This window comes from Hylobates moloch, unplaced genomic scaffold, assembly GCF_009828535.3.
Source record: "Hylobates moloch isolate HMO894 unplaced genomic scaffold, HMol_V3 SCAFFOLD_8, whole genome shotgun sequence".
Taxonomy (NCBI): domain Eukaryota; kingdom Metazoa; phylum Chordata; class Mammalia; order Primates; family Hylobatidae; genus Hylobates; species Hylobates moloch.
The window spans coordinates 91,099,289-91,122,759 of NW_026652283.1; the positions used below are offsets into that span (position 1 = coordinate 91,099,289).

At 39.4% G+C, this 23,471-nt stretch overlaps 1 protein-coding gene across 3 annotated transcripts in view; it reads right to left on the reverse strand.

Annotated features, from left to right (window-relative positions):
- Positions 1-23,471, reverse strand: part of OXSR1 (oxidative stress responsive kinase 1) — a 96,801-nt gene that overhangs the window by 68,073 nt on the left and 5,257 nt on the right. Inside the window, exons 1-3 of one of the 3 annotated variants that reach the window (XM_058442359.1) lie at positions 17,560-17,597; positions 10,882-10,994; positions 414-522 (exon numbers count right to left, since the gene is read on the reverse strand). In XM_058442359.1, coding sequence (XP_058298342.1) covers positions 414-522; positions 10,882-10,994; positions 17,560-17,563 — 226 coding nt within the window. In that variant the 5' untranslated portion in view covers positions 17,564-17,597. Of the gene's footprint in view, positions 1-413; positions 523-10,881; positions 10,995-17,559; positions 17,598-23,471 lie in introns of those variants that run through there. The other 2 variants (XM_032162061.2, XM_058442360.1) reach the window with 2 other exon arrangements.

The window sequence follows — 23,471 nt, forward strand, 5'->3', positions numbered from 1 at the left end:
GACCCCATCTCCAAAAAAAAAATTATATTAAATAATAAAAGTAGCTGAGCATGGTGGTACATGCCTGTAGTCTCAGCTACTTGGGAGGCTGAGACAGGAGGATTACCTGAACCCAGGAATTTTGAGGCTACAGTGATCCATGATTGCACCACTGCACTCCAGCCTGGGTGACAGAGCCAGACAGTCTCTAAAAAAAATTAAGAGAAATTTAAGCAGCATGACAACGAAATGAATCAAATGCAATGTGTGAAACCTGTCTTGGCTCACAGATTAGCATCTTCAGCAAATACTATATTTTCAGTATCTCCTCAAATGCAAATGTCCATGAAAACGAAATCAGGATAGAAAATAAGGAAACTTTTATTAACTTTTCAAACCATGGTACTTATAGCATTTCCTTGTACTCTACTCACCTCCACTTAGCAGCTTCATGACAAGCCACAGCTCATCTTTTACCACAAAAGATGTGTAGTAAGATACAATATTAGGATGATGGCATTGACTCATGGCTTGAATTTCTTTCTACAAAGAAGAGAAAACATGATAATTCATTATATGCAAGCCTAAAACAAACGTTGTGAGTTAGCAAATCCAGACTTTGAAATCTCAAGACTTTGTCACACCTTTCTGGGATCTCCATGGCTCTGATTTCTTCAAGAATGGTTAAACCAATAAAACCACTCTGTCTCCCTCAGTCCATTCTGACTCAACTTCCTCCACTCATTACACTAGTAATCTTTCAAACTAGAAGCACACTATTTAACACACCCTGGCACAACACTCCAGGAGGCCTCCTCTGGGACATATATTTTTGCTTCAAGGTGCCCTTGAAGAACCATCTTGGGAAATCTGGTTTTATAGCTATAAAAGATATTAACTAATAAACAGGGGTTTTTAATAGTTTGTATAGGGATTTTTTTTATTTGCAAAATATTACTTCATTCCATTTTTGTGAAATAACAATTCTCACACTAAAAAGAAACAAACTGAAACAGGACAACGTCAAAAACTAAATCCAGAGTAGAAATCTGAGCCAAAAGTCTAAGCTTACTCTCTCAGCTTATGATTTTAAATTAGATTTGGTATGACAAAATGCCTTATAAAGCCCTGTGTGATCAGGGCCCTGTTTACCTGCTTCTTTTAACTCTGGACATTTAACCCTATTGTGCCTCAGCCTCAAATACACTTCCCCTATCATCTCTGCCTAGTTAACTCCAATTCTTCCTTCTGATCTCAGTCTAGACAGAATTTCCTCCCAGCTTCCCAGGTTTAGTTAGATGCTCCTTCTCCTAGCTTCCAAGCACCCTGTATATCTCCTCCCATCATGGTACATAAAATACTGGATAGTACATTATGTGCTTATCTGTCTGTCTCTCCCTTCTAGGCTGAGAGCTCCATGAAGGCAAGTACTCAAAAGTAGATTCTCAATCACTGTGGAACTTATCTGACTATACTATAATTGCCTATTTCTTTTCACATCCCCCACAAAACTGTAAGCTCAGTGAGAACTAAAACTGTTCTTAGCACATATCATTGTACCTGGCACAGAGTACACCTTCAATAAATATTCATTGAATGAATGAAATACTACAGCACTTTATATGGCTTCTCACCTATTAATGTACCTGCCCTATGCCCTTGGGATTTGTTCAATAAGATCAACTGTGTGAAAGTCATCCATAATCCCTGATTGATAAGGAGTACTCAATAAATGCTAACTTTCAATTTCTCATCTTCTTTCCTTGAATGCAACTTCCTTTATGGCAAGGATCTTGTCACACATATCTTGCAACCCCAAAGTCACCAGCATGGTCTTCTGTACTAAAAGCTAAGTAAATATGAAAGAAAAGGAAGAAAGAACTAAAGTAAGCACCTTGCTACTAACATACAGAATTTCAAGGATAAGGTAAGTACACATAAGAGGAAACAGATAAGAGAGTATATAGGTACCAAATGAGTAGTAAAGATGTCAATGTTGCAAGATGATTCTGCTGAGAAAGAGCATAAAGGAAAAAAAGATAAATGTTACAAGAATCTATAGGAAAAAACAAGGTAGGCAAGTGTGATCAAAAAAAGCCTTTACAGAAGAGGTGGGAACCAGGTTTAATTCTATAGGATGGGGAGAAATAGCAGTACAAGATGGTAGGTACGTATGATTTTCATAAATGATGACATACTTAAGACATCCAATGAGTAAATCTGTCTAGGATAAGAAGTTCATTTTTCAACAGATATTTACAATACTAAGCACCTACTATAATACCTACTATGTGCCAGGTATAGTGCTAGGTACTCAATCACCATGGGGAGTCCTCATGAAACTTACAGTTGGGTAAAGAAGTTAGACAAATACTACTTTACAATACAGAATAATAAACAGCTTGACAGGGGAAGTACTAGACACTACATGATTTCATTGGAGAGGCACATTAAAAAATAGGAGTCATAACATAGAAGGCTTGGAAGTTTCCTGCATTAACACTGCAGCGGGAAAGGTAAGTAGGTTTTTAAGATTGTTGATTGTTTAATTACCTGGGACTAGATCATAAAGGACTTTGAAAGTATATTTAAAAATTAGGCTTCATCCTAACAGCAATGGAAAGATATCAAAGGTTTAACTATATTATACATTTTCATAAATCACCCTTGGATACCACATAGAAAATCAATGAAGACGACAAGACTAGAGACAAGGCTTCTGTTTAGGCTGTTGCCACCATGTTGAGTGAGAGATGACGGAGAAATGATAAACAGCTAATTTATCAGTTCTGATTACTGTACTACGGTTATATTAATATTAGGGCAAGTTGGGTGGATAGCATAAGGAAACTGTACTACTTTTGCAATTCTTCTGTAAGTTTCAAGCTATTTCAAAATAAAAGGTTAAAAAAGTTAGTGGCAGTATGAATGAAAAGGGAAGAGTCAAGAGATAATAATAGAGAGGTACAAACAATAGGATTTGGTAACTAACTGATAGGGAAGGTGAAGGAAAGAAAAATCACATGAGAGAGTGACAATGCAAAGAGTTAGGGTCAAATTGTGGAAGGTCTTAAATGTTAAGCTAAGGGTTTTGAGCTTTAATCTGAAAAAGGGAGTACTATAAAGGGTTTTCTAGCAGACGACTATCAAAAAAACACAAAATCCAAAGATGAAAAAGGGCTTAAATATTCTTTTTCTTGCCTTCTATTCCTTTAAAGGGGAAGGGGGAATCTTCTTGTACCTTAACTACCAGTAGAGTTATCCTTTCCTCCTTTCAAAAAGAAAAATAAATATATGAATGATTCACAAGAGTGGTATATGAATACTGACTTAAATTATCCAGCAGCTTCCTCAACCACCTATAAAGTGAATTCCTAGGCCAGGTGCAGTGGCTCACACCTGTAATCCCAGCACTTTGGGAGGCCGAGGTAGGAGGATCCCTTAAGCCCAGGAGTTTGAGACCAGCCTGGGCAACAGAGTAAGACTCCGCCTCTATTTAAAAAATAAATTAATAAAATACATAAATAAAGTGAATTCCACCCCTGCTAATGAAACTGCTTTCTTGAAAATCTTTTATTGTCTGCTAGAGCCAGATTTTTTGTTTGAACTATTTAGTTCTCCACCTCAAGCTTTCTGAAGCCTTTTTTTTCTAATGGTAACTTTTTATTCCTTCGTGAAACTCACTCACCATCATTTCTACCATTACTTTCTTGTTTTCTAATTCCCTAAATGTAGTCAGTTTTCCTCCTTTTCATACACCCAAATAATGTTAATTTATTCATTCATTCATATAGGATAAACAAAATAAAGTCTCTGCCTTAACTGAGTGCTCATTCTAGTACTAATGTATTTTCCATCCAGGAAATCTGTGTTTTCCTTTCCATTACCACCATCACTGCCTGAATTTAGTCTCGATATCTCTATATAGCCCAGTGTACCTCAAACTACGTGCTGTAATCTATATGCGTCATGAAATAAACTTAGTGGATTGTATTTTAAAAAGATGAATAAATAGGATAGAAAATAAGAGTATATCCTATATAATATGAAAATGTTTCGGTTATAATATTTATGAATATATATCTTTAAATACCAGGTAATGATAGAATGTATCTCTCTTAGTGAGGGTCTTATTTTCAAAGTTTTATAAAGTTGTTGGTCTAAACTACAGCAAAGCCTACCAACTAGTCTCTTTGCCATTGATCTCTTACTCCTTTGCAATTCACTTTGCCAAATATTACAGAATTAATCTACTAGGATGGCTATGACAAAAAAGACGAACAATAACAAGTATTGGTAAGGATATAGAGAAACTCAAACGCTCATATATTGCTGGTGGGAATGTAAAATGGTACAGCTACTTTGGAAAATCCCTTGGCAGTTTTTCAAAAAGTTAAACACAGAGTTACCATATTACCCAGCAATTCCACTCTTAGGTATATACCCAAGATAATAAAACACGAATGTACACATAAAGACTTGCACACAGATGTTCATCACAATATTACTGATAAAAGCCAAGAAGCAGAAACAGCCCAAATGCCCAACAACTGATGAAAGGACAAACAATATGTGGTATATCTATATAACGGACTGTTATTCACCAATAAAAAAGGAAAAAAGAACTGATACATGCTACAATATGGATGAACTTTGGAAATATGCTAAATGAAAGCCAGACACAAAAGGCCACATATTGTATGAACCTATTTATATGAAGTGTCCAGAATAGGCAAATCTATGCAGACAGACAGTAGATTAGTGATTGCCTAAGGCTGAGGGGAGGAAAGAATAAAGAATGAGTGGTCATGGGTATGGAGTTTCTTTTTGGGGTGACAGTGGTGATGGTTGCACAATTTTGCGAATGTACTAAAAACCATAGCATTATATATTTTTAAAGAGTAAATTTATGATACATGAATTTTATATCAATAAAGCTGTTATGTTTTAAAAAGTATTATAAAACTAAACTTCCTAAAACTCAGTTCTAATGAAGTCATTTCCCTTTAAAAAAAAAAATCTTCAGAGACACTTGCCTCTATTTCTGTAGCTATCAACATTTCCTATCAAATAAAATCCTAATTTTTTCACTTATTATTTCTTCTTTATGGTTTCTAGGCTGTCTACTATTCTTTCCTGATTTTAAACCCCTGCCAGGCAGACTTGCTATCTATGCCTGTTTAAAGTCTACACAGCCCTGGTGGCCCAGGCCACAAACATTTCCACAAAGTCCTCCATTTTCACAATTAGAAGCTCTCTTCCTCCCCTTTCTTTCACATGACTTTTTTTTTTGAGACAGGGCCTCACTCTGTGTAACACAGGCTGGCGTGCAGTGGCATGAACATGACTCACTGCAGCATCGACATCCTGGGCTCAAGCAATCTTCCCACCTCAGCCTCCCAAGTAGCTGCGATAACAGGCGCATACCACCATGCCCAGCTAATTTTTTATTTTTCATTTTAGAGATGGGGTCTCACCATGTTACCCAGGCTAATCTCAAACTCCTAGCCTCAAGTGATCCTCCTGCCTCAGCCTCCCAAAGTGCTGGGATTACAGGCATGAGCATCCGCCCCCAGCAGCAGGTTCTTAAATATTAGATTTTATTTTAATTTTGCATTATGTAAGTTTTGTGCTGTTTCTTGTTTGTTTTTTGAGACAGAGTCTTGCTCTGTCACCCAAGCTGGAGTGCAGTGGCACAATCTCGGCCCTCTGCAACCTCTGCCTCCCAGGTTCAAGTGATTCTTGTGCCTCGGCCTCCTGAGTAACTGGAATTACAGGCATGCACCACCACACTCAACTAATTTTTGATTGTTTTAATAGAGATGGGGTTTTGTCATGTTGGCCAAGCTGGTCTCAACTCCTTGGCTCAAGTGATCCATCCACCTTGGCCTCCCAAAGTGCTGGGATTACAGGCGTGAGCCACTGTGCCTGGCCCTGTGCAGAGTTTTTACTTAGTTTGTTTTAAGTGTGATTTGGATTTTTCCATGTTGGTGTTGCCCATGGTTGTCTTTGTGTGGCTTTAGTGAGAGATTTCCAAATGAATTTAAATGTAATGAAGACAAATTCTGTCAAATTATATAGTTATATGTGTAAGTCGTATTCAATTTTTTTTTCGGAGATGGAGTCTCGCTCTGTTGCCCAGGCTGGAATGCAATGGTGTGATCTCAGCTCACTGCAACCTCTGCCTCATGGGTTCAAGCAATTATCCTGCCTCAGCCTCCCAAGTAGCTGGGATTACAGGCGCATGCCACCACACCCGGCTAATTTTTGTATTTTTAGTAGAGATGGGATTTCACCAAGTTGTCCAGGCTGGTCTCGAACTCCAGAACTCCTGACTTCAAGTGATCTGCCCACCTCAGCCTCCCAAAGTGCTGGGATTACAGATGTGAGCCACCATGCCTGGACTTTTTTTTTTTTTTTTTCCTTTTTTGAGACAGAATCTGGCTCTGTCACTCAGGCTGGAAAGTAGTGGCATGACATCTCAACTTACTTCCATTTCTACCTCTCAGGCTCAAGCCATCCTCTCATCTCAACCTCCCAAGCAGCTTGGACTACAGGTGTACACCACCATACCCAGCTGTGTGTGTGTGTGTGTGTGTGTGTGTGTGTGTGTATGTGCGTATTTTTTGTGGACATGAGGTTTTACCATGTGGCCCAGGCTGGTCTCAAACTCCTGGGCTCAGGTGATCCGCCTGCCTTGACCTCCCAAAGTGCCAGGTCTATACGCATGAGCCACCACATCCAGCCTCATGTTAAATTTTTAATGTTTGCAGCACATTAGTATTAGGAATGTGCTGGCACACTTGAAAGGATTTTTAAATAACAGCTTTATTTTATTTTTATTTTATTTTATTTTTGAGATGGGGTCTCTATCTGTCACTCAGGCTGGAGTGCAGTGGTGTGATCACGGCCCACTGCAACCTCAACCTCCTGGGCTCAAGTGATCCTCCAACCTCAGCCTCCTGAGTAGCTGGGACTACACATGTGTGCCATCACACCTGGCTAAATTTTGTATTTTTGTAGAGGTGGAGTCCCACTATGTTCCCCAGGCTGAACTCTTGGGCTCAAGCGATCCACCCACCTTGGCCTCCCAAAGTGCTGGGATTATGGACATGAGCTCCCACCCCTGGCCTGCCAAATTTTTTTATTTTTCATAGACAGGGTCTTGCTATATTGCCCATGCTGGTCTCGAACTCCTGGGCTCAAGCAATCCTCCCGCCTTGGCTTCCCAAAGTGTTAGGATTACAGGCGTGAGCCATTATTTCTGGCCTATAACAGCTTTATTGAGATATAATTCACACACCATAAAATTTACCCTTTTGAAGTGTATAATTAAGCATACCATCGCCATTAACTCCAGACTGTTTTCATAACTCCAAAAGAAACAATGTACAATTGTCCCTCAGTATATGTGGGGGACTGGTTCCAGGACTCCCAAGTATACCCAAATTCATGCATACTCAAGTCCTGCAGTTAGTCCTGCAGAACCCTCATTTTGTGAAAAGTCAGCCCTCCATATATGTGAGTTTCTCGTCCTGTGAATACTGTATTTTCCATCTGCATTTGATTGGAAATAATCTTTTTTTTTTTTTGAGATGGATTTTTGCTTTTGTTGCCCAGGCTGGAGGGCGATGGCGCATTCTCAGCTCACCGCAACCTCCACCTGCCGGGTTCAAATGATTCTCCTGCCTCAGCCTCCCAAGTAGCTGGGATTACAGGCATGCGCTGCCACATCCAGCTAATTTTGTATTTTTAGTAGAGACGGGGTTTATCCATGTTGGTCAGGCTGGTCTCAAATCCCGACCTCAGGTGATCCACCTGCCTCGGCCTCCCAAAGTGCTGGGATTACAGGCGTGAGCTACCATGCCTGGCCCTCTTTCAAATTACTTTATACCTCCCCTGAGACATTTGTCACACTCTGCCTTGTACAACAGGCAAGAACCTTAACTCTAACTAGATTGTGAAACACATGATAGAAGGAACATTTTAAGCCTCTTGATATCCCCCATAGATGTCCAATGACTTTAGTCCTAGCATCTGTCAGAGAAGAGAAATATTTCAAAATACTACAATGTGTCTTTCTTAGAGAAAAGCATAGGAGTAAAATCTCTGTAAAAAAATAAATGCAGTAAGATTTGATAGCCGATTTTCCCATCACACTTAGCAAAGGTCATCAGATAGAAAATACATGACAAGAGAAAGGAGCAATACACTGCCCCCTCACTAGTAACTGTTACACATGATACACACCTGTTAGCCCAGTTTACATCAGCGGTCTTTGGAGAACCCAAAGAGTGTTGCATTATAATAAGATAGCTTTGAAAATAAATTTTAATATCACAACATCAAAAGTTTAGTACACTGATCTCATAGATTCTTTTTTTAAGGTAAACTGAAGGATTTCACATTTCTCAGGAATAGAGCCCCTGGCACTCAGATCTCAGTATCCTGCAGAACAGGTCCTGGTATCACAAATAAATCAGGTATTCTCTACATTCCTGATGTTTCTTCAGTAGGTAGTGAGATCTTACCTGCTTGCTTCCCCCACCCCCAAAAACCCAAGTATCTTAAACTTGCTTTACTAAAATGTACTTTTCCCCCTTTTACTTATTTGCCAAGTATTAATATATGCAAACTATATTTGCAACATAAAACTTACCGAAACATGAGCAAAATGTACACATATCTAACCAATTTTTTTCTTTTTAATAAAATATAACAAATTTGCATTTCTCTAAAAGGCCCTATTGTAAGAACAAAAACATTGCTTTCAAGAATGTCAAACGATATTTAAAAGGAAATGTCCAGTCAGGCACGGTGGCTCACGCCTGTAATGCCAGCACTTTGGGAGGCCGAAGCAGGCAGATCGCCTGAGGTCAGGAGTTCGAGACCAGCCTGGCCAACATGGTGAAACCCCATCTCTACTAAAAATAGAATAATTAGCTGCGTGTGGTGTCGTGCGCCTGTAATCCCAGCTACTTGAGAGGCTGAGGTAGGAGAATTGCTTGAACCTGGGAGGTGGAGGTCACAGTGAGCCAAGATCGTGCCACTGCATTCCAGCCTGGGAGACAGAGTGAGACTCCATCTCAAAGAAAACCAAAAAAAAAAACAAAAAAGAAATGTCCTTTCTACTTTTGAACTAAGATTATAATCATTTTGTTAGTACTATACTAAGCAGACAATAATAGACTTAAGTCAGAAAGACCTGATTTTTAATCCAGACTCTGTCACTTATTATATGATTTACTTCCTTCATCTATAAAACAGAGCTACTACTTAGCTCATGGAGATGTGTGTGAGGTTAAAGTACGCTGAAGTACCTAGCACTGAAAGATGTTTGCTATTATCATCAAGTGAACTTTATTTAAACTTTGAGCCTCAGCTTAATCATGAAGCAGTAAATAATAAGACTTTCATTCATTTTACTCTATCTATGGATTAACTAACTGGCAAATTATAGGTCTTCTTATTGGACTTCTCAAATTCTAGTCTTAATATGTAGGTTAAAATTTTTGTTTTTCTTTAACAGAATTAGTTTGCAGTTTATCAACTTCTTTTATCATCACTGCAGTTCAAGTGTCCAAATGGTGCTCTAAAGTATTATGGTATGTATCAATCCAAGATCTTAAAATAAGATTTCGATCAGCATTTCCTTCCAAGCATGCATTCTCTCACCAAAGATGGTTCAAGATCATTCTAGCAACTCACTCCTTCAGCTCCTGCTCGTACATTACCAATTCCTAAAGAAATACATTTGTCTCGTCCATCTCATATATAATTATATATTATGCAATATATAATTCCATTACCTCTTTTTCTTTAATTCCAATTATTCCCTAATAGTACAAACACCACCAGAAATAAAATACAATTTGGGACAGTGAAAAAAACTTCTGGATGGGCAGGTCATTCCAGTCCTAATACCTGACCTTTCCAGCACTAGCTGTATATGCTCTTAAAGAAATTACTTAATAAAGTAACAATATTAGTTCATATTTGTATGGCAGTTTAGAGTCTTCAAATACTGTATCATTTGAGCCTCAAGAAAAACTCAAAAGGTATCCAAAGCAAGTATTATTATGTTCAGTAAGCCAAAGAAACTGAAAATTTTGAAACAATAATAAGTAATTTTAAAAACTAATTTCCCTTGCTGAGCACTTAACTATACACTTAAAACTATTCTGGGTATCACAATGCATAAAAGAAATGCAATACAATCCCTGTATGGTTACATTTTAATGTCACAGAACATTCTTACAGCTATTGCTTGGGACTTCCCTTTCTTCTTCCTTTCCCTAGCCTTTAAAGAAGCTAATGCTGCTTGGGGGTCGTTCTACCTCTTGTCTTATATCCAGTATTAGAATAAAAGTTTAAAAGGCCAGAGCCTTTCAAAGGATATTCCATTTGACCCAGGAATCACAATTCCATGGTATTATTTTAAGGGAATAGGGAAGCAAGCATTGTTTATAACAATAAAAAAGAGGAAACAAAGTAATTAGCAAATATCAGAGCATAGTTAATAAACTGTGGTCTATTCAACAGAATACTATACACACATTGTAAATGATACTGATCCATATTTACAGACACAGAAAAACTTCTATGATAAATTATTAAATGAAAAGAGCAAGTATCTGATTACATTATCATAAAAATACAAATATATTCAAATGTTCACTCTGAAAGGTTATATATTAAATGTTAGTCTCAGAGTAGAATATTATAACTAATTTTTTTCTACTTATCCAGACTTTATAAATTTTACAATGAATATTATTTATTAATGAAGAAATCATAAACTTTTTTAAAAAAAGAAACAAATCAAAAACTTCAAGTTATTTCCCACTGTAATGTGAATATATGAGTATATCTCTCCATTTCAGAAGTATGAGATGTGCATACCAGGAGTTCATCCATGCTAGTTTGACATTTCTCAAGGTTTATCCGTTTGATTGCCACTTTCTCCTTTTTAGGGGCACAATAAGCTGCTTGGACTACAGCAGTTGCTCCACTCCCTAAAAACAAATACATAAAAGAGTAAATAAGTAGATGGATATATAAAAACATGACATTTCTAATTCCCATAAAATTTAAACAAAAGTAATCCTTATCTTGTTCCTACAGTGCATAACAGATGCAGAAAAACACTCTAAATGTCAGTTAAAACAAAAGCCTCAACCATTTCATATGTATTGCCAATAAATACCAGTGCAAAAAAAATGTCAAAACTGCTAGTATTCCAGTTCTAGGATACAATGGCATAGGCTCACATTTCCTCACTCTTCCCCTCCAAATACAACTAAATAGCCTAAAAATAATTCAACAAACAATCGTAAGAGGGCTCTGAAAGGTAGAAAGAGAGAGGTAGACCAGTTAGGGATCTCAAGACTTCAAGAAAACACCACAATAAGGCCGGGCGCGGTGGCTCACGCTTGTAATCCCAGCACTTTGGGAGGCTGAGGCGGGCGGATCACGAGCTCAGGAGATCGAGAGCACAGTGAAACCCCATCTCTACTAAAAATACAAAAAAAAATTAGCCGGGCGTGGTGGCGGGCACCTGTAGTCCCAGCTACTTGGAGAGGCTGAGGCAGGAGAATGGCATGAACCCGGGAGGCGGAGCTTGCAGTGAGCCAAAATTGCGCCACTGCACTCCAGCCTGGGCGACAGAGCGAGACTCCGTCTCAAAAAAAAAAAAAAACAAACAAACATCACAATAAGTTCACTGGGTTTTCCCTTTATCTCCCAAATATCCCAGACTGGACACCAGAGAGGCTTGTAAAGTGGAATGAACACCACGAATGGATGGATAAGGCAGATAAAGACAAATAAATGAGAAAACTCTGCTCTCTCTGGCCAACAGTCTATGAAAGGGGGAGCTCAGCAGAGACCTAGCGGAGAGATACATTTTCCAGTCCCCATCCAGGACAGTGGTGAACCCAATCCGCCCCAGCAGCAGCAGGGTATCCACACTATGCCTGAAACAGTAGCAGGCCAGATTCACCACAGCGCCAGCGAGGTGTCTGCCCCACACATGTGGCAATGTCAAGCCAATCTGTTCTTAGCAGCAGCAAAGCCAGGGCCCCACATCCACAGGTCAGCCCAGGCAGCTGCAGAGATAGAATGGGAGTTCTAGAGGTACCAGAAGAATAAAACAGAAAAAAATAGCATTCCAAGAGATCTGAAAACTGAATTACCACAGGATTACAGCTCACAAAAGTAGGACAAGAGCTATACACTAAACTTAAATAGGGTAACTACCTATTAAAAGAGAAGAATTAAATAGGATCAAGAATCTCAGCCAGGTGCAGTGGCATGCACCTGTAATCCTAGCTAATCAGGAGGCTGAGGCAAGAGGATCATCTAAGGCCAGGAGTTAAGAGACCAGCCTGGGAAACATAGCAAGACCCTGTCTCATTAAAGAAAAACAAAACAAAGTCTCCTAACATAATAACCTAAATGTCCAAGGTACAATAAAAAAAAAAATGACATGTCATACCAAGAACCAGGAAAAGCACACTTGAATGAGAAAAGAAAAAAGACAACCATACGATCATACTGATGCCAACACCAAGATAAATCAGATGTTGGAATTATCTGACAAGAATTTTAAAGCAGCCGTCATAAAAGTGCTTCTACAAACGACTACAAAATCTTTTGAAACAGGCCAGGCGTGGTGGCTCACGCCTGTAATCCCAGCACTTTGGGAGGCAGGCAGATCACGAGGTCAGGAGATCAAGACCATCCTGGCCAACATGGTAAAACCCCGTCTCTACTAAAAATACAAAAATTAGCTGGGTGTGGTGGTACGTGCCTGTAATCCCAGTTACTCGGGAGGCTGAGGCACGAGAATGGCTCGAACCTGGGAGAGGCGGAGGTTCCAGTGAGCTGAGAGCGCGCCATTGCACTCCAGCCTGGGCGACAGAGTGAGACTCCGTCTCAAAAAAAAAAAAAAAAAAAACTTTTGAAACAAATAAAAAACAGAAAATCTCAGCAAAGAAGTAGAACTTACTTTTTAAAGTACCACATGGAAATTACACAACTGAAACATACAATTATCAAAATAAAACATTTGCTGGGCAGACTCAATAGCAGAGTGGAAATGACAGAAGATAAATTTGGTGAACCTGAAGACAAGATTAACAGTTTGCTCTATCTAAACAACAGAGAGAAAACAGACTGGGGAAAAAAAAGAACAAAGCCTTAGGGAATGGTGGGATAATGATAAAAGATCTAAAATCCATGTGTTAGGTAGAATAACGGGCCTCCCAAAAATGTACATCTTAATCCCCAAAGCCTGTGAATGTTACCATATGTGGCAAAAAAGGACTTTGCAAATGTTAAGGATCTTGAGATGGGAAGATTATCCTAAATTGTCTGGGTGGACCCAATGTAATCATAAGGGACCTCGTAAGTGAAAGAGGGAAGCAGGAGGGTCAGTCAGAGGAGATGAGACAATGGAAATAGTCAGAGTTATAGCCAGGCACAGTGGCTCATGCCTATAATCCCAGCACTTTGGGAGGCGAAGGTGAGCAGATCGCTGAGTCCAGAAGTTCAAGACCAACCTGGGTGACATGGCAAAACCCTGTCTCTACAAAAAATACAAAAATTAGCTGGGCGTGGTGGTGCGCACTTATAGTCCTAGCTACTTGGGAGGCTGAGGTGGGAGATCACTTGAGCCTGGGAGGCAGAGGTTGCAGTGAGCCAAGAACACGCCACTGCATTCCAGCCTGGGAGACACAGTGATACTGCCTCAAAAAAAAAAAAAAAACAAGTTGGAGCTATACAGACATGAGCCAGGGAGCAAATACTGACACATGCCTAAAAACATTGTTTGCATTATGAAAACATACTAAGTGATGCCAGGCACAAAAGTCCATTTATAGTATGATTCCAATTATATGAAATACCAAGATTATAAAAATCAATTGAAGCAGAAAGTAGATTAGTGGTTACCAGGGTCTGGAGGGAGGGAGAAATGGGGAGTACAGCTGACCCATGAACAATGTGAACTTGAACTGCATGAGTCCACTTAGATAAAGATTTTTTCCAGCCAGGAACAGTGTTTCACGCCTGTAATCCCAGCACTTTAGGAGGCTGAGGCTGGCGGATCACTTGAAACCAGAGTTCGAGACCAGGCTGGCTAACATGAAGAAACCCTGCCTCTACTAAAAATACAAAAATCAGGCTGGGTGCAGTGGCTCACGCCTGTAATCCCAACACTTTGGGAAGCCGAGGTGGGCAGATCACAGGGGGTCAGGAGATCAACACCATCTGGCCAACATAGTGAAACCCTGTCTCTACTAAAAATACAAAAATTAGCCAGGCATGGTGGCATGCACCTGTAGTCCCTGCTACTTGGGAGGCTGAGGCAGAAGAATCACTTGAACCCAGAAGGTGGAGGTTACAGTGAGCTGAGATTGCACCACTCTCCTCCAGCCTGGGCAACAGAGCAAGACTCTATTTTGAAAAAAAAAAAGATTACTTCCAATCAAATGCAGATGGAAAATACAGTATTCACAGGATGAGAAACTCACATATATGGAGGGCTGACTTTTCACACAATGAGGGTTCTGCAGGACTAACTGCAGGACTTGAGTATGCATGAATTTGGGTATACTTGGGAGTCCTGGAATCAGTCCCCACATACACTGAGGTACAATTGTACATTGTTTCTTTTGGAGTTATGAAAACATTCTGGAATTAATGGTGATGGTTGTACAACTCTATAAGTATGCTGAATTGTACACTTTAAAAGGATAAATTTTATGGTGTGTGAATTATATCTCAATAAAGCTGTTATAGGCCAGAAATAATGGCTCACGCCTGTAATCCTAACACTTTGGGAGGCCAAGGCGGGAGGACTGCTTGAGTCCAGGAATTCGAGACCCGCACAGGCAATATAGCAAGACCCTGTCTATGAAAAATAAAAAAATTAGCCAGGCCAGGGGCAGGAGCTCATGTCTGTAATCCCAGCACTTTGGGAGACCAAGGTGGATGGATTACTTGAGCCCAAGAGTTCAAGATCAGCCTGGGCAACATAGTGGGACTCCGTCCCTACAAAAATACAAAATTTAGCCAGGCGTGGTGGTGCGCAGGTGTAGTCCCAGCTACTAGGGAGGCTGAGGTAGGAGGATCGCTTGAGCCTAGGAGGTTGAGGCTGCAGTGAGCTGTGGTCATGCCACTGCACTCCAGCCTGGGTGACAAAGCAGGACCCTGTCTCAAAAAAAAGCCAGGTGTGATGGTGCACGTCTGTAGTCCCACCTAGTATGGAGCCTGAGGCGGGGAGGATCACTTGAGCCTGGGAGTTTGAGACTGCAGTGGGCCATGATCACACCACTGCACTCCAGCCTGAATGACAGAGAGAGACCCCATCTCAAAAGTAAAAGAAAAGAAAATAAAGCTGTTACTTAGAAATCCTTTCAAGTGTGCCAACACATTTCTAATACTAATGTGCTGCAAACATTAAAAATTTAACGTGAGGCCAGGTGTGGTGACTCATGCCTATAGACCTAGTGCTTTGGGAGGTCATGGCAGGCAGATCACTTGAGCTCAGGAGTTTGAGACCAGCCTGGGTCACATGGCAAAACCTCATCTCTACAAAAAATACAAAAAAAAAAAAAAATAGCTGGATATGGTGATGCAGGCCTGTAGTCCCAGCTACTTGGGAGGCTGAGGCAGGAGAGTCACTTGAACCCAGGAGGCAGAGGTTGTAGTGAGCCAAGACCACCCCACCGCACTCTGCCTGGGTGACACAGCAAGACTCTGTCTCCAAAATAAAATATATATATATATATGTATGATTTACACATATAACTATATAATTCGACAGAATTTGTTTGTTACATTTAAATCCATTTGAAAATCTCTCAATAAACACAACCATAGGCAACACCAACATGGATAAATACAACCATACATACAACACCAACATGGATAAATCCAAATCACAGTTCTGACAAACTAAGTAAAAACTCTGCACAGGGCTGGGCACAGTGGCTCACACCTGTAATCCCAGCACTTTGGGAGGCCGAGGCGGGCGGGTCACTTGAGCCAAGGAGTTCGAGACCAGCCTGGCCAACATGGCGAATCCCTGTCTCTATTAAAACAATACAAAAATTAGCTGGGTGTCATCGCACACGTCTGTAATCCCCGTTACTCAGGAGGCCAAGACCCAAGAATTGCTTGAAGCTGGGAGGCAGAGGTTTCAGTGAGCTGAGATTGCACCACTGCCCTCCAGCCTGGGCAACAGAACAAGGGTCTGTCTCAAAAACCAAACAAACAAGTAATGGCACAAAACTTACATAATGCAAAATTTAAAATAAAATCCAATATTTAAGAACACACTTCTGGGGGTGGTGGCTCACATGCGTAATCTCAGCACTTTGGGAAGCTGAGGCAGGAGGATCATTTGGGGCCAGGAGTTCGAGACCAGCCTGGGCAACATGGCAAGACCCCGTCTCTAAAATGAAAAATAAAAAAATTAGCCAGGCATGGTGGTGAACACCTGTAGTCCCAGCTACTGGGGAGGCTGAGGTGGGAAGATTGCTTGGGCCCAGGAGGTCAATGCTGCAGTGAGCCATGTTCGCACCGCTGCACCCCAGCCTGGGTGACAGAGTGAGACCTTGCCTAAAAAAAAAAAGAAAGAAAGAGAACGAAAGGAAAAAAAAAAAAAAAAAAAGAAAATAACATATTTAGCATTCAATAACATCATCCCCTAGTGTACATAAACAATTTTGACAACAGTTTAGGAACATTAACTTATTACTTGATGAAAATCATCCAACAGGCTACTATTGAAATAGTTTGCAGTTGATCTGCTTCTTGGCTGAGCTCCCTTTGTTATGTGTGTAAGACAGAGAGGCAGAACGGTAGTGCTTGCCATTAAGTTCCCTCCCTCTCACATCCCATCCTCTCTTAATTATTTCTGCATAGAAGCCCTGAAGAAAGTTTAACTGCTTTCTCATGCCTTCAGTGAGAGGCCACTGGCTGACTCTTGGAAACACCAGGGAATAGGAGAAGGAAGCTAATCATGCTGGTCACATATCTATAAGAAAGGCATTTCTCAAGTCAGAGGAGACATAACACGGCCTCTGCAAGGCACCTTTGGTCCCAGATAACAGACATCTTCTAATATGTAGATATGTTCACTGATTCTTTACAATATTTTTACAAATGTACTATCCAGTGGTGTTCTTTTTAACCAGTATTAGTTCTCAAACCAGCTATTCTACCCCTGGATAATCTAACACTGATTGATTTATCTTATATATATAAAACCTGCAATATATTAATAGCATGTCCTATGTAAACCAAAACCATGCTGGGGTTAAAAATGTAGATAAAGAAATGTTTGATTTTAACTTTAGTTATTATTTTCTAGTCATCAGTAAACACAGAATCAATTTCACTAATAACAAAACACCAAACATATGTATTATCAATCATAATTGTTTAGATACTAAAGTATCTTTCACTCAAAGATTCATTCACTTAATGAACAAATCTTCTCATGAGCAAGATATTATGCTCTGGTGTGATTTAACAAATGGTCAAATGACAAGATGCTAATGTTTCCCATACCCATTGATAAAAAGGGACTTGCAGCCTCCAGCTCTTCTATGCTAACAGTCACTTTCATCTGTCTTCATATTATCTTCCCAAAACAAATGTCAAAATAATCTTCAGCAACTGAAATATATTTTAAGGTTCTAACATAAAAGATTATGGTAATGCGGTAAAAACTCACTACTTACAACAGTAATTCAGAATAATCAATGATGTTCTCTCATTAGAAAAAAATTTACTTCATACAAAATAGCAATTAATAATGTAAATAAGATATGGAAGAATATCTAAAAGTTTTATCATAATTATTTTAACTATTCACCAATATTTTGCAATAATCTAATAATACAGAAGGATCAGAGATACAAATAAAAATATTTCATCTCTTCTTCAAAGCAGGGTTCCTTAATACAGTTGTTTAACAATTTACTGGGTTTACCATCATTTTTCTTGATGTAAATAGGATCAAATAGAAAATATCAGTATACATTGCACATAACAAAAACAAAAGTTATTTGTAAAACTGTTACTTCAGTATAAATATTCATACATATGGGTAAAAGGTGTCTGTTAGGAATGGTTTAGTCTGCTATAATAGGATGTTTTAGAAAAAAAAATTTTTAAAAGAACAAAAGGAATGGTTTAGTCAAAGTGTGATAGCTACTTCCCTAATGCCCTCGACTAAGCATTAGCCTAATCTGAATACTAACACCATGGAAAATTTAAAACAATTTGCAATAAAACATCCTAATTCAGCCTTTCACTACTTCACATTGGCAGGCCTCCTCAATGCCCCATCCGACATCCTCACTTCTTCCACTCTTCTCCTGTCCTCTCCTAGTTAGTTCTTTAACTGCAACCAACGTTAGCATACGTTACACAGCAAAATAAATTAATGTGCGGAAAATATGGATGAACCTTCTCCTTAAATCTTTCAAACTGGGTAACTCTACTTCTTGAGACAGAGAAGGATCTGCCCAAGCATGAGCAGGACTAAGAAAAAATTTCAGTTTCTCTCCGCTTTACTAGACTTAGAAATTTAAGAGAGAGAACGCAGGGCCGGGCATGGTGGCTCCCGCCTGTATTCTCAGCGCTTTGGGAGGCCAAGGCAGGCAAATCACTTGAGCTGAAAAGTTTGAGACCAGCCTGGCCAACACAGTAAAACCCCATCTCTACAAAAAAATACAAAAATTAGCCGGGTGTGGTGGCACATGCCCGTAGTCCCAGCTACTTGGGAGGCTAAGGTGGGAGGATGGCTTGAACCTGGGCGGCAGAGGTTGCAGTGAGCCATGATCATACTGCTGTACTCCAGCCTGGGCAACAGAGCGAGACCCCACCTCAAAAATAAATTTTTTTTAAAAAGAGATAATGTAAAAGTAGGTATTCCTGTCAGGAAAAAATGAATTAAATGAAGCAAATCAAATGAACACATTTTCTCCAAAATTGTGTCCAGCCATCACTATAATAGGCTTATAGTCTAAAGATTTTAAAGTATATTTTAGTAAGGTTTTGCATTCACTAAAGAAAAGCACTAGCCCAGGCTGTTTTGAAAGATGACTAAAGTATTGTCACCTGAACCACACAAAACATAAGAATTTATAATTTTGTTAACCCTTTTTCTAAATAAGGTTTCTTGTCAGAGTCATGTTGAAAATTAACTGGCAAAACATCTGTAAGAATAGTCATCATCATAAAAATCATGCTATTCTCTCCATACAAAGATGAAAATAAAGACACACTGCCATATGCTTCAAGTAATTATTCAAGCAGCCTGATGGTTTTGCAATGAATCATCACTCGCTCTCCTGTTCACTCTGGTGATCTCCCATTTAAGCGGATGGCAACTCCATTCTTCCAGATGCTCTAGCCAAAAATCTTGGAATCATCTTATCTTCCCTTTCTCTCACATCTAATCCAACAGCAAATCCTCCTAACTTCAAAAAATATGCTATATCCAGAATCTGACCACTTCTCACCATCTCCACTACTACTTCTCTCCCCTGGATAACCTCCTTCCACCCTTGTGCCCTTATAAAACTATTCTTCATATTGCAGCCTGAGGTGTTTGTCTGTTTGTTTTTGAGACAGTGTCTCATTCTGCCACCCAGGCTGGAGTGCAGTGGCGCAATCTCGGCTCACTGCAACCTCTGTCGCTCAGGTTCAAGCGACTCTCATGCCTCAACCTCCTGAGTAGCTGGGATTACAGACATGCACCACCAAACCCAGCTAATTTTTGTATTTTTAGTAGACATGGGGTTTCATCGTGTTGGCCAGGCTGGTTTCAAACTCCTGGCCTCACGTGATCCACCCGCCTCCGCCTCCCAAAGCGCTGGGATTACAGGTGAGGCACCTCACCCAGTCTGCAGCCTGAGTTTTAAAACGTAAGTCAGGTCATGTTAAATCTCTGTTCAAAACCCTGCAATGATTTTCAGTCTTACTCAAAGCAAAAGCCAAGTTCCTACAACGACTTACAACCTGACAATCAGGACCAAGCATCCATACCACCTTACCTTTCTAACCTCTTCACCTATCTGTCTCTTCACCTTCTGATTTACTCTGCTCTAGCTGCCCTCACACCTCCTTAGCATTCCTTAATCACATTAGCATGCTTCTGCTTCAGAACCTTTGTTCTTGTTGTCCTCTGCTTGGAACAAACTTCCTGCAGATAACCACATCACTCACTTCTTCACCTTCTTCAGGTCTTTCCTCAACTGTCACCTTCTCAGTGAGGTTTTCCCTGACCTAAAACTGAAACTCCACCTCCACCCCTAGCAGTCCCTAACCCCTTTCCCTGCTTTTTCTTCTTTAGAGTTTCTAGATTACAAACTCTGTAAAAGCAGGCATTTTTTGTGTTTGCTTCACTGTTTTATCTCCAGCATCCAGAACAGTGCCTGGCACATAACAGGAGTTCAATAAGTATTTGCTGAATGAATTAATCACACAGTGGGGTGTATTTTCAAGGAAAAAAAATCTTGTTTGGGGCAGAACACACACAGAAATAGCCCAGTCTTCATGGGTGTTATTTCATTGTTACCATCATGTACATTAACATTCACTGAGCATCCATTCTGTGTGCCAAGTCTATGCTGAGCACTTTCTTTACTTACATTTCTTCTTTTCATGTAATCATTACAATAATCCCATGCGATAGGTATTCATGGTCTTACAAGGCAATGTAAGTAAAGCAATGTAATTAAGGTAAAACTTGGGTCATACAGTTATTTAGGCAGAGTAGGGCCTAGAAATAAGAACTGAGTTTCAACATTATGCTCTTAATCGGTAGGCAACTGCCTCTTCAGATTAAAGCTAACATTTATTAACTGATTACTATGCATCAGGTTAAATTATTTACTTGCAATACCCTATTTGACTATTTTCATTTAAAAAAAAATGAGGCCAATATTTTTAGTTGCTTAGCCAACATACAATTTCCCCTTCTTTAGTAAGAGAATCCTGACCTATTTTGTTTGAAGTAATAATGTGTCCAGCTAAAGCTTCATTTCCCAGCCTCCCTTGCAAATGACCAAATTACACAGTTCTGGCCAGTAAAATAGAAGTGGAAGTCACTGAGTAAGGCATCTAGGAAAGAAAGCCTTCTAAAAGAGAACCAACTCAGCTGTCATGTGTCTTTATCCTTTTGCCATATTCTTCTGGACTAGAACACAAGCATGAGTCTAGAGGTGGAACAACCATCTTCCAACTATGAGAAGGAGAGTCACCTGCTAAGTGTGGTGGCATGAAAAAAACTAGGAGCCTGGGTGCCTGACAGCACCTAGGCTGCCACCTCCAGTCTTCTTGTTATATAAGGGGGAAAAAGGATTTTATTAAGCCACTATTATTTCCATTTTCCCCACATGCAGAAAAATGCAAGCCCTATTTGATACAACACTATGAGGTTGTTGGCCCAATGCTGGCCTCATAGAAAATGTCACCTTAGCTGAGTCTCCCAATTAATGGAGAAATACATTATTAAGCACCACTCTATAGAAAGCATGAAGTCCTTCACATTTATGGAGGCGCTAAAGGTAAGGCCCTGGAATCTGTATTTGAAAGCCACAACTTTAGACTAAAAATGTGTGGCTAGTAAACAATTAATGAAAATAAAAAGAAGGGAAAGTCAAGAATAGAAATATATTGCACTGCCTTCAAAGTATCAAAGCTAGGTGAATCACACTTTAAACCTAGTATGAAGTTTTCAATTTTCTAGTCTGAGGTAAATAGTAAATACTTATTAAGACTTTTCAAGATGCATGGCAATAAAAGCTAACTGGCACAGCCCTCTCTGCCATCATATTGTATTATTAGCAATATCATGGTGACAGTCCTTACAGTTATACTACGATGTCCAATATAAATCCCTAAATCCATCTAAACCTGAATGAGGCCTGGACTAAGAAAAAAAAATGCAAAAATAAAATAAATGCAATAATGTTCCAATAAGCATTAAAAACAGATTCAAAATATTTTAAGTGTCACAAGATTTCACATCACATAGTATTTCATATTTCATGGCAATACCAAAAATTGGGAAATATGAGGACAAGGGGAAGGGTAAAAAAAAGTCAGAGATAATAACAACTACCATTTTATACAAGCTAAACACTTCCCACAAATAATTACACTCAATCTATGTAACAGCCCCAATGACATAGGTACTTTCTCCCCAGTATACAGACAAAAAGCTGACACGGAAACTAATTATATAATTTGTCTAAGATCACATAACTAGTAAGAGGCAATGCCAGGATTTGAATCTGGGTCAGTCTAACCCCAAAGCCCAAATTTTTACAGCTGCTTCAACACATGCCAAATACAATACAACACATGCTCAGAAATTCTAATCTAAGACTAAGGGCTCAAAAATACTGAAATTCTAATCTAAGACTAAGGGCTCAAAAATACTGAAAGATCAATGATTAATTGTGAGAATGATACTAACATCTTTTACATATAATCTCATACTTAAAGAACTTCAAATCCTGCCAAAGCATGCTTAAGGTGATATAATTCTTTAAAAAAAAAAAAAAAAAGTCCTTTGAATTTTCAATCTATAGGCTTTTAATATGTTCTTAAGAGGAGATTCTGTTCTCTGTAGGATTTTACCAGAAAGATGAAGAACAAAACAGAACGTGAGAAACAATCCCATCAATAGTATACTGCTAAGAAGCAAATGTGAAAAAAATTACAGTTCAAATAAACATGTTACAGTTCAAATAAATGTATGTGTTTCCATTAACACTGATTTCTCTAGAACACAATCCTTCGAAAACAAAATTTAAATGATCCCAAACCCTTTTTTCTAGATTTTAATCATGTGTTTCCTGAAAAAGTTGAATGTAATCCGAAATCATAAAGATTCATTTTGAAGACTATAGCTTATTATAAAATACTATGTAACAAACATTTTGGTATGGAAGCAAAGTTAGAATAAGAATACAATGCTTTACTGAAACTTGCTACTTGTACTAGGCTGTAGCTCAAGGAAAAAAATTTTTTTTCTCCCTGTTGGGAAAATGGAGAGAGGCTGTAAGGAGTAGACTGGAAGGATGTGACAGCTGTGGAACATCCATCAGATTTTTTTCACTCTAAGGATAGATACTTCCCTTGGCCAGGCACAGTGCTTCATCCCTGTGAATCCCAACACTTTAGGAGGCTAAGGTGGGAGGATCGCTTGAGCCCAGAAGTAGAGACCAGCCTGGACAACATATGAGACCCTGTCTCTACAAAAAAATAAAACAATGAGGCGGGCATGGTGGCATGTGCCTGTAGTCCAGCTACTGGGGAGGCCGAGGCAAGAGGATCACTCGAGCCAGGAGTTTGTACAGTGAGACAGTGAGCTGTGATTGCATTCCAGCCTGGGTGACAGAGTGAGACCCTGTCTCAGAAAAAAGCGGGGGAGATAATTCCCTTAATCTGTGGGACAATGA